General features: G+C 41.4%; 1 protein-coding gene across 1 annotated transcript; it reads right to left on the bottom strand.

Annotated features, from left to right (window-relative positions):
• Window positions 1-350: 350 nt before the first annotated feature.
• Window positions 351-10088, bottom strand: LOC112226379 (otolin-1-like). Its single transcript, XM_042307864.1, is given in 2 exon segments — window positions 351-1006; window positions 10050-10088. Coding segments are annotated over 2 exon segments (444 nt in total). The 3' UTR covers window positions 351-601.
• Between the last annotated feature and the right edge of the window lie 2713 nt (window positions 10089-12801).

Consider the following 12801-nt stretch of genomic DNA (forward strand, 5'->3'; position numbering starts at 1 on the left):
TTTGATTTCTAGTTATATTTGTCTATCTGTGATTGGATGGTGTAACACAAATAATTATACCATGTGTGCATTTGTTTCCCCTCTACATTTGTATGAATATCAACACTATTTTAGTGTATTTAAAAATAATATTTACATGATACTGTAGAATTAATAAAATCTCCATTCAGCCCTCCTCTTCAAACTGTGATGTCCCAGTGGCCTCTAGTAGGGGAAATAGCATGTACGTTTCAGTCAGATATATTTTGGTGGTGACCATAGACTAAGATCAGTTGTGGTAAGTCTAGATAGGTTCAGACCTAAACTCACAAAATTCAAGCAATTTTCATTTCAAGCATTAGCAGTGCTTTATTGCATTGTAAGAACGTGTAAACATTGCATAAAGTGTTACAGCCTTCACCATCCAAATACAGCAAGCATTTGGTCAGATTATTTTGATAACAATAAGCAGGAACATTGTTAGTAGCAGTAGCTATATTGACAGAGATGATTTATCATTTTAGTGAAAAGAGTTTGGAGGCAGTTCAGAGTCAGCATAAGTTGGCATGCAGAGGTCAATGTCATGTAGAGGTCAAGCCGGGTTCACAGGCAAGGTCGTAGGTCAGGCCATGGGGTCGGCATAGAGCTTGAAGTCCTCGCTGCTGGAGTAAACTATGTTCCACACCCTTAGCGTCTCCAGACACACCTGGTCCTCTGCTGCCAGATGCAGCAGAGCCAGATTTGATGCCTGGTTGATGTGCTAGCCATACAGGAGGTCAAGCTTCCACAGCCTCTTCACACAGTTAATCACCAATGTGGCACGCAGGGTCCGGTTGCGTAGGGTGATGTGGTAGGAGATCACGTAGACCCCCGTGTGAGTGCAGTTGAACTTGCTGAGCATCGGGTCTTCGTCTTCCTCCTCATTGTAGAGGTTCTTGTTGAACTTGACAGGCAGGCGCGGAGGGGAATGGGACTTGCTAGGGAAGAGGCCCAAACTGAAGCCAGGTCCTAAAGGAAGGCAGGTAGCCTAGTGGTTAGAGCGTTGGTCCAGTAACTGAAAGGTTGGTGGATCGAATCCCTGAGCTGACAAATCCGTCCTTCTGCCCCTGAATGAGTCAGTTAACCCACTGTTCCTAGGCTGTCATTGTAAATAATATTTTTTTTCTTAACTGACTTGCCTAGTCAAATAAAGGTTAAATACAAAATATGTTCTGCAAAATTCTACTTGAGTAAAATGATTTGTTTTAAAAAGTACTAAAATATCAAAACTAAATGTAACTGCTAAAATATACTTATAAATCAATTCATATTCCTTAGATTAAGGGGGCTTCCGGTGACGCAACTTAGGAAATGGCTGCTTAGTTTTTCGTACTGCACATCGGTTGGGTATTTCCCTCACTAAATTCAAGTATTTACTCTGAGCATTATAATAACTTAAGCAAAATGGAAAAGGGGAAAATAGGAAAAGGTCACGGAGCTACAACAACAGCCCATAACAAGACAGTAGAAGATATAATCATCGACAAACCCGAAATGGCTAATGCTAGCGCAAATAAGATAGCAGCAGCAAAGGAACCCTCATTTCGTGAGGTGATGAAGGAGGAATTGCTCGAGGCGCTCACAGGCTTACGAGAAGAACTTTGAGAAGATGTAAGAAAATAACTAAATGAGTTCAAGAAGGACATTAACCAGAAACTGGAAGAAAACAAATTAGAACTTCACAGCATATCTACAAGAATGGGGGACTCAGAACAGCGCATTGGGGAAACGGACACATGGAACTCAGCAGTCAAGGAAATACTTGAACAGTCACTGAAAAACCAACACGCACTACAGGCAAAAGTGACAGAACTCAAAGGTTTCTCACGTCGAAACAACATTAGACTTTATAACGTGGTAGAGGGTGCAGAAAAATACTATGCCCAACTTCGTGGAGGGTCTATTCAAAGACATACTTGAAGACGACACTGACCTGGGAATCGAGAGAGCACACCGAGCTCTGGCCTCAAAACGCCCCAGCGGCGCCCCACCAAGATCCATAGTAGTATGGTTCCTAAAATTCTCAGTCAAAGAGAAAGTCTTACATGCAACCTGGAAAAAGCCTGTTAACTTCCAAGGCCAACGAGTGTTCTTTGATCATGACTACGCGGGAGAGATACTGAAAAGGAAAGAATACACCCCCATTAAGAAAGCACTTAAAGAGAAGGGTATTCGCTTCCAAACACCATACCTGGCAAAAATGCGGGTATTTCTGGAAAATGTCCTGGTTACATGCGAGAATGCAGACAAGGCAGCTGAGGACCTGAAGTCAAGGGGCTTCCCAGTGGACTATAGCGCCAGGAGAGAGGTGACATCACCAGCGGAAAGACTCGAGCAAGGTTGATATTGCAATAGGTAAAATATATCCCCTATTTTCTTATATCCCCGAAACTGAACAAGGGTGAGTAGTCAAAAGCATGTGTTCTTTACGAACACACTAAGTAGCGTCATGTTGATAACATATATATTAGCTAAGGATTAATGACACATTGACAATGGAGTGACAGAAGGGCGTTTCAAGGGGAGGATTCATGATATGCACGCATGACCGATATAGTTTTCACTTGTAATTAAGATGTGTATAAGCGACGAAATAGGCGCTCTTATTATTTTCAGTTCCACCAGGTCTTGTTTGTGACTGCGTCACTCATTTTCATATCTGAGCGAGGGGCCCATCCTGCAGACAGGCTCATCCCCTTAAACCCCAGAGGCAAGAGACAGTCCTCTGACATGGGAGTCCAAATACCAAAGTATCTTCCCACTTTGGTTTACTTTATTATCGTTCTTGATTTTTCTGTCATTTTTAGGTTCATGAGAAGCAGGCAGATTTGGTGCACAGGGTTTTTTATTGATATCGATGCATCATGGGGAATTTAAGGTCATAAGTCTCAATGTAAACGGACTGGGGAGTGACATCAAGAGAAGTAAGGTCATAGCAAAGATGAAACGGGAGAGAGTTGACATACTATTCTGTCAGGAAACTCACTTATCCACACCTGAACACAAGAAACACAAGAAAATGGGATACAGGAACACTTTTTTTTCTTCTTACAAAATGGGTAGAAGGGGAGTTGCAATCTTGATCCCAAATTCAGTTAATTTTGAGTTTATGTCAGAAATAAAAGACAAGGAGGGTAGATTTATACTTGTTAAATGTAAACTGGATAACAAGGAAGTTACATTATTTAATGTATACGCACCCCCAGGGAGTGACATGGTCTTCTACAGGAAGGTGTTTGATTTAATTGCCACAGAAACCACTGGCACACTTATCTGTGGAGGGGATTTTAACACAGTTCTAAACTCAAAATTGGACAGCACAAACCAAAATAGGAAATTGAACCGAGTTGCCAAAAAGATCAATAGGATATTGCAGGATCTAAGACTGCTCGATGTATGGCGTGACACCCACAAGACCGATAAGGAATATTCTTTTTACTCAGCGCGCCACACAGAATACTCCAGGTTAGACTACTTTTTTATGTACAGTGCAGATAGACACAGGCTTAAGGATTGTAGGATCGGGCAGAGCGACTTAGCAGATCATAATGGAGTTTACCTAACTCTACACCTTGATAGCAAACCAAGAAATACTATATGGAGACTTAATACAAGCATGCTGAATGATCCAGCATTCAAGGAATAAATAAAGACAGAATTGAACATCTATCTGGAGAATAATGATAATGGGGAAGTATCTCCTGCTATATTGTGGGATGCAGCTAAGGCAGTTATTAGAGGGAAGATCATAGCCACATCATCTCTCAAGAAAGCGATTAAAGCACAGAAACTACTGAAATTACAGGAAACCCTAAGAAACTTAGAACAATCTCATAGTCAATACAAAGACCCTCTTATATTACGAGAGTTTCAAAAGGTAAAATAGGAAATTGCCCAGATTTATAGAGAAGAAGTAGAGAAAAAGCTTAGGTTCCTGAAACAACAATATTATGAAGCAGGCTCAAAGGCAACCAAATTACTTGCATGGAGACTCAGGAAACAACAAGCACAGAATACCATTTTCAAAATAAAAGACCCCAAAACAAAAAAGATCACATGCAAATTAGATGAAACACAGAATGCATTTGAATCATATTACACAAATTTGTACAAGCAACCAGAGAAGGCAGATGCACAGACAATAGAGCACTTTTTGACCTCACTTGATCTCCCCTCAATTGGGACAAAGCAAAATGATAGACTAACTTTAGAAATATCCACCAAAGAAATTAATGAAGCAATATCTCAACAAAAGGTCAACAAGTCTCCAGGCATTGATGGCTTCCCTTCATAATGGTTCAAGACCTTCAGAGAACAATTAGCACCTCTACTTAAGGCCTGTTTTAACTGGACTTTGAGGGAGGGTGGTCTCCCACCGTCATAGAGAGAGGCCATCATATCAGTAATCCCAAAAGAGGGTAAAGATAAGAAAGAATGCAGTTCATATAGACCTATCACAATTCTTAACACAGATTATAAACTATATGCATCAATAATAGCCAAAAGAATGGAGAACATAATCCCAGAATTGATTGACAGAGATCAAACTGGTTTCATACAAAATAGGCAGACACAGGACAATATAAGAAGAACACTACATGTCATGGACCACATTACTCAGAATAAGACAAGTGCAATATTAATCAGCCTAGATGCAGAAAAAGCATTTGATTCAGTGGGATGGGATTACCTATTCCAAGTTATGGAAATATTTGGTTTCAACAAAGAAGTGATACAGTGCATCAAAACACTGTATTCATGTCTGACCGCTAGAATAAAGATACATGGACATTTGACAAGAACGATAAAATTAGAGCGAGGGGCAAGACAAGGCTGTAATCTTTCACCCACGCTCTTCTCCTTGTACCTCGAACCGTTAGCACAGGCAATAAGACAGGACCCAACCTTAGAGGGAATAACAATAAGAGGCAGTGAACATAAGATATGCATGTATGCTGATGACGTTCTGTTATTCCTTAAAGACCCAGGCTCAAGTGTACCTAGATTGATGGATGTTTTACAAACATTTGGAACATATTCAGGGTATGTGCTTAACGTACACAAGACCCAAGCCCTAGTATATAATTATACCCCACAGGAAGAGCTGCAGAGTAGGTATAACTTCACCTGGACCTAAACAGTTTAGGGATAAACGGATATCAAGGTTTATCTGGAACAGTAAGAGACCAAGAACTAGATATACAACATTACAGTTACCAAAAAACTGTGGGGTTATGGCCTTACCAAACCTAAAAGATTATTATGTGTCAGCCCAATTGAGACCCCTGGTGTGTTGGTGCAATTCAGAATACGAATCCAAATGGAAAGACATCAAGACTACTTTGACAGAGATACCCATTCAGTCAGTACTGGGAAATAAGGAGATGGTAAAATAAATATACAATAGACAAAATCAGTGGATTAATTTCTCTCTGAAGACATGGTTTAGGGTAGTTAAGCAAAATAATTTAGACAGAAATTATAAGCATATGACCCCAGCTTCATCCCTGCAACTCAGGACAGCAGGTTTAAACAATGGACGCAGAAAGGCATCACATCATTCAGTACAATTATATGGATTGGGAACCTAGATAACTTCCAGGACCTAAGTAAAAAACATGGCTTGGATAAACAAGATTTTTACAGATACCTACAAGTTCGACACTATTTCTTAAGGGAGATAAAAGTGACTGACCCTCGAGCACCTCCAAAATTAATCCAAGTATTCACTAACGCATACAACTTGGGGAGTAACAAAAAAACTATTTCAAATCTCTACTTGGGTATTCAATTCTCAAAGAAACATTCTACAAACTAAATTAAAAAGAAATGGGAGGAGGAACTTAACATTGAAATAACTGATGAAACATGGTTGAACATATTAGAGACTCATCATTGCTCCACCAACTCAAGGTCATTGAGAGAATTCTGATGTAAGAATGTTATACGTTTCTTCATATCACCTAGACTGAAATCAAAACAGACTGGTTCCCTACATCCTTGTTGGAGAGAATGCGGTCTATTGAGGGCGGACCACTCTCATATCTTTTGGACTTGCCCCGCAATCTAAACTTACTGGGGAGAAATAAGATCTAACATTGGAAAAATAATGGGATTTGACCTCAAACAAACATGAATTTCTTTGTACATGGGTGAAATAACCGATAACTTACATAATAGAGAAAAGTAGCTCTTGAAGGTCCTACTGGCAGCCAGTAAAAAGGCTGTAACTAGGAAATGGCTACAAAAAGACCCTCCTACAGTGACACAATGGATAGACATTGTAGAAGAAATTTACTACATGGAGCGTATGATCGGGAGTTGTATGTGTAGGTCTATGGCATGTTGCCCTTATTGCTAGTGATTGGGAAACATAGCTTCCTGAAACATTGAGGCTTTCCAGCCAATCGTGTCGAAAATAGGTTCATTACTCGGAGCTTCATTACTCACAATGCACACTAGTGACATCTGCTGGACAGCAATACATTTGTTAGAGGAAATTATAGTTGAAATGATTAATTATGTATACATTTAAATTAGAACCATTTATTTTAATACTATTACGTTGTGGTATGAAATGTATGGGTTTTTAGTTAAACTAGGACTGAAAATGTAGTTAAAACGAATGAATTGTCTGTACCTTGCGGGTTTAAGGGAGAAGGAGGGTATATCTCTTTAGACAGATAAGAATGTTCTTTGATGTTCCATTAGTGGAGAAGAGTATATCTTTTCGACAGATTGGAATGTTTGTTTTATGAGGGGAGTAGAAGACAATCTCCAAACCTGAAGACACTGCGCTATTGTGTGGATCGGAGAATGTGTGAGAACTGATGACGTCATTTTGATCTTCTCTTTAAAATGTAATGTTCTTTGTATTTTGGGTCAGTACTCATCAAGAATAAATGCTGAACTTGTTTTTAAGACTGGTCTCTTGCTATTTCATGCAAATGATAAATTTACAACTTATTATGAAATAGATAGAGTGTGAATTTGGTTTTTGGCTACAAAACATATAGGAATTTAGAATTCCTCTAACAATAGCATATTGTGATTATCAGGTAGTTTTTTTTCTCCATTTTAACAATACTCAGTGGTGTAGTGATATATTGTTGGCTTTAATAGCCTACAGTATAATCAGTTGGATTACCAGGTTTGCATCTTACATCATGCTTCCCTTTTTTGCCTTCAAGTTGACTATTTCTCAAAAACGGAATATATGGCATTAATTTAGGATGCTTAATAAGACAAACTTATACTAAATAAATAATTTAAACAAAAGTGTAAAGTGTGGTTTCACATTTTTCAAAATAGTGTGCATTCAACAGGATTTGACCTCAGACCCTCACGTCCCTGACTGTTCCATAGTTCCCTACTCTAACCTGCTAAACTTCCAGTCAAGTGAAATGATATGTACAAAATCCTAACTATATTAGTATGGTATCCAGTAGAGGTCAGTGTTTGAAAGCAGCTTAATCTAAGAGAGCACCGGAAACACAGTGAAATCAGTGGGATCTCGCATTTTGCAACAGACGTGATCAAGCGAAGCTTCGGACGTCACTGATGACGTACTTCTTATAAAGTGATGCACGCATGGTCCTTCAAGTGATGGGACAGTGACAGCAGCAGGGTCATGGAAAAGATGGTGGGTAGGCCTACGCCCAAATGATTTTCCGATTTGGAGCTGGAGTCGGAGGAACCCATTAAAGAAGCCGTGCGGGAAAAAAAGGAAGAAAGTGAGTAAATATTAAGAGTAAATATGGCATGCTACAGAATTAAATTGAACATGACGAGAGTGAGAATGAATTAACTTCGGTGGCAGTTGCGGTAAAGACTGCCGAGTTTGAGCCTTACCGAGGTGATAAAGATGATTTTGGCCCAGTGGGAGTGAGATATTTGGAGAGAATGGTTCCTTTCCTTCTGGCCGATCCATGTTTGGTGGAGAAGAGGTTGTTGAAAGGGACTCGAAGTGGAATCGTGTCGATTTTTGGTGTTTCTGCTGTACAGAGGGAGGGAGCGTGCGCTCTGCACCACGAGATTAGGGAGAAGAACTGTGACTTGTTTTCCTCTCCGGAGCAGGGTGCCGTTGAAAGGAGTGATGACTGGAGTGGTATTAAGTGTTGAGGAGGATCAACTGAAGTTGAAGCTTCCCGGTGTCTGTGGCGCCCGCAGTTTGATGTGACACAGACCCAGTTGAGAGCATGGTGAAACAGAAAAAACACTGTCTGTAGGACAGAATTGGTATGCATGTCTTTACCAGATACAGTCAAGTTAGGTTGTGTCAGTCATCCCGTGAGAGATTTCTACCTGAATCTATTACGTTTTAGGTATCAAGCTTATGGTCATGTGGCAGCAGTGTGTAGGAGGGAGATTCCTAGATGTGAGAAGTGTGCAGGAGGACATGAGACAAAGGAATGTGTAGTATCGGCGGGGAAAAAAGTTGTGTGTGTAAACTGTAGTGGTACCCATGGTACCGGAGATCAGAGCTGTCCAATGCGAGAAAAGCAGGTTGAGGTTGCTAGGATCAGAGTAGTGCAGAAGGTGTCGTCCAGATGGGTCAAGGGTGAGGGATCCTAAGAGGATCCCAATGCCAATAGAGAGTGATAGGAAAAACATGTGCTTCAGTAAGGTTGCTTGTTTGCTGTTCATGGTTGTCAGATGTACCGCAGGAATAGGAATGTAAATCACAATGGATAAATGTTGTGATGGCAGTTGCAGAGAAGTACTTGGGTGTACGAGACTTTACTGCAGAAGAGCTACAAGATGTTTTGAACAACATTGAGCCTTCCTCCAAGGATGCTGGCCTGGAGTAGGATCAGACAGGGCCAAAGTAGTGGAATAGTGGTGAGGTTTTAATGTGTGCAGGGTGTGATGACCCTCCCACTCTGTCTGCCCGAATGACCCTCCCACTCTGTCTGCCCGCTCTTCTTTTCCTTAAAACTTCTTAAGGCTAGGGAACCCCTCGACAACATCCGCTGAAAAGGCAGAGCGTGAAATTCAAAAATGCTTTTTTGACATTTTTAACTTTCATACATTCACAAGTGCAATACACCAAATTAAAGCTTAACTTCTTGTTAATCTGCCCATCGTATCCAATTTCAAAAAGGTTTTAAAGCGAAAGCACACCATATGATTATGTTGGGACAGAGCCTAGTCACAAAAAAACATACATCCATTTTCAAGCCAAAGAGAGGAGTCACAAAAAGCAGAAATAGAGATAAAATTAATCACTAACCTTTGATCTTCATCAGATGGCACTCATAGGACTTCATGTTCCACAATAAATGTTTGTTTTGTTCGATAAAGGGCATAATTTATGTCCAAATACCTCCTTTTTGTTAGCGCGTTTAGTTCACCAATCGAAATTCACAAAGCGTGGGCAAGTCCAGGCGAAAGTTCAGACGAAAAGCCCAAAAAGTTATATTACAGATTGTAGAAACATGTCAAAACGATGTATAGAACAATCTTAGGATGTTTTTATCATAAATCTTCAATAATGTTTCAACCGGACCATTCCTTTGTCTTTAGAAATGAAAAGGAATGCAGCTCGCTCTCATGGCCACGCGCATGATTTAGCTCATGGCCTTCTGCCAGACCTCTTAGTCAAACAGCTCTTATTCGCTCCCCCTTCACAGTAGAAGCCTGAAACAAGGTTCTGAAGACTGTTGACGTAGTGGAAGCCGTAGGAAGTGCAATATGACCCCATTTACACTGTATCTTGGAAAAGCAATGAGTTGAAAAACTATAAACCTCAGATTTCCCACTTCCTGGTTGGATTTTTCTCAGGTTTTATCCTGCCATATGAGTTCTGTTATACTCACAGACATCATTCAAACAGTTTTAGAAACTTCAGAGTGTTTCATATCCAAATCTACTAATAATATGCATATATTAGCTTCTAGGCCTGAGTAGCAGGCAGTTTACTCTGGACATGCTTTTCATCCGAACGTGAAAATACTGCCCCCTATCCCAAACAGGTTTAATAGGATGTTGGTGGGTGGAGCTGGGAGGGTCATCAGCGAAATGGGACACACCTGGGCTCGGGTGTGTCCCGAGCCCTTTCCCCCATACATCGAGGAGACTCTCTAGACATTCTGTTAGCGCTATCAACCAAAACTAGTCTTGAGGGAGTAAAGATGGTGTCAGCGGATGATGAAGTGGATTCTGAATACAATGGCAATAGAATCAAGGAGAATTGGAGTATTGTCCAAAAGAATGGAAAACGGCGCAAAGTAGTGTATAGTGATGAGAATGTCCCTTCATATCTAATAGGAGTATGGTTTGTTAAAGAGGGGCAGCTAAGCAGAGTACCAATTTTGAAGAAATCATTTGAGTTTTCCAAACTGGTGGAGAGAGTGCTGGGTAAAGTGAAGGCTGTGAGGATCACGAGAGGCGGTCTTGTTTAGATTTTTTGTGCTTCTGATCAGAAGGAACAGACGGAACATGTGTTGGCGAACACAGCCGCGAGCTGCCCAGTGACACAAGCCTACCAGACGAGCTAAATTACTTCTATGCTCGCTTCGAGGACTGCAGCACTGAAGCATGCATGAGAGCTGTCATGGAAATGTCCTGTGTTACTAAATAATGAGAGAGCAAACCACACACAAGTCAGAGTTATATCATAAAGTCCACATTTAATTATGTATGAGCTTCACCATAGCCCAGTGACTCTCAGATCAATTCAGTGTCTATGAATGAATTCTCTGAGAGTGTCAACATAATGGCAACTGAGATCCTTTATAGCAAAGATCCACCCCCTAGTCGACATGACAAACCACAGGTCTTAGGAAAACTGCACAAAGGAAGACTTTACTTGAGAGATGAGTATCCCATAGCCAGACAGCATTAGCTATAAATTATCATTCAGTTTGCTCTCCTAAAACGAGGTTCTACTTCTCGTTCTTGGTACAACATAGTACCAAAACATTACCTCATCCAATGGCATATATGAATGGTTAATTCTAGATACTCCCATCAAAAATACAATCCCTCCTGGACAACCTCACGGAGAGGAGTGACTGGCACACAGACATTGTGGAGCCAACTAACTGGTTCCCCTTTAATCACGCCATCCCTTCACATGGTTTAGGAATAGTTACAGACACATTCACAGATAAGACTAACCTGACCTCTCCCCTCTCTGGGCCCCAAGTAACTGAGCCCTAGCAGAGAAGGGATAACTGCAAACTGCCAACAGTATTATTCAAAAAGAAGACATTCTAATGATAATAAATAAGATAAAACATCTTATTTATCTATGTTACCTAACTCATTCTGATTCTGCTACCACAGAGCATAAGCTGTTCCAGATGACTATGTGATCATGCTCTCCGCCAATGTGAGTAAGATCTTTAATAAACAGGTCAACATTCACAAGGCCACAGGGCCAGATGGATTACCAGGACGTGTACTCCAAACATGCGCTGACCAACTAGCAAGTGTCTTCACTGACATTTTCAACCTGTCCCTGACTGAGTCTGTAATGCCAATATGTTTAAAAAAGACCACCATAGTCCCTGTGCCCAAAAACACTATGGTAACGTGCCTAAATGACTACTGTCCCATAGCACTCACGTCTTTAGCGATGAAGTGCTTTGAAAGGCTGGTCATGGCTCACGTCAACACCATTATCCCAGAAATTTGCATACCGCCCCAGCAGATCCACAGATGATTCAATCTCTATTGCACTCCACCCTGCCCTTTCCCACCTGGACAAAAGGAACACCTACGTGAGAATGCTACTAATTGACTACAGCTCAGCGTTCAACACCATAGTTCCCTCAAAGCTCATCACTAAGCTAAGGACCATGGGACTAAACATCTCCCTCTGCAACTGGATCCTGGACTTCCTGATGGGTCGCCCCCAGATGGTAGGTAGATAACTACACATCTCCCACACTGAGCCTCAACATGGGGGCCCCTCAGGGGTGCGTGCTCAGTCCCTTCCTGTACTCCCTGTTCACACATGACTGCATGGCCAGGCACGACTCCAACACCATCATTAAGTTTGCTGACGACACAACAGTGGTAGGCCGATGAGACAGCCTATAGGGAGGAGATCAGAGACCTCGCCGAGTGGTGCCAGGATAACAACCTTTCCGTCAACGTGATCAAGACAAAGGAGATGATTGTGGACGGCAGGAAAAAGAGGACCAAGCATGCCCCCATTTTCATGGGGGTTTTAGTGGACTGTAGGGGCTGTAGTGGAGCAAGTTCCTTGGTGTCCACATCACCAACAAATTATCATGGTCCAAACACACCAAGACAGTCTTGAAGAGGGCACGACAAAGCCTATTCCCCCTCAGGAGACTGAAAAGATTTGGCATGGGTCCTCAGATCCTCAAAAAGTTCTAAAGCTGCACCATCGAGAGCATCCTGACTGGTTGCATTACTGCCTGGTATGACAACCGCTTGGCCTCCGACCACAAGGCACTACGGAGGGTAGTTCGTGTGGCCCAGTACATCACTGGGGCCAAGCTTCCTGCCATCCAGGACCTCTATACAAGGCGGTGTCAGAAGAAGGCCCTAAACATTGTCAAAGATTCCAGCCACCCTAGTCATAGACTGTTCTCTCTGCTACCGCACGGTAAACGGTACCGAAGCACCAAGTCTAGGTCCAAGAGGCTTCTTAACAGCTTCTACCCCCAAGCCATAACACTCCTGAACATCTAATCAAATGAATACCCAAACAATCTTGCATTTTTGCATCTATTTTTTACTTAACACTTATTTTTCTTAAAACTGCATTGTTGGTTAAGGGCTTGTAAGTAAGCATTTCACTGTAAG

Source organism: Oncorhynchus tshawytscha, linkage group LG28 (genome assembly GCF_018296145.1).
Source record: "Oncorhynchus tshawytscha isolate Ot180627B linkage group LG28, Otsh_v2.0, whole genome shotgun sequence".
NCBI lineage: Eukaryota > Metazoa > Chordata > Actinopteri > Salmoniformes > Salmonidae > Oncorhynchus > Oncorhynchus tshawytscha.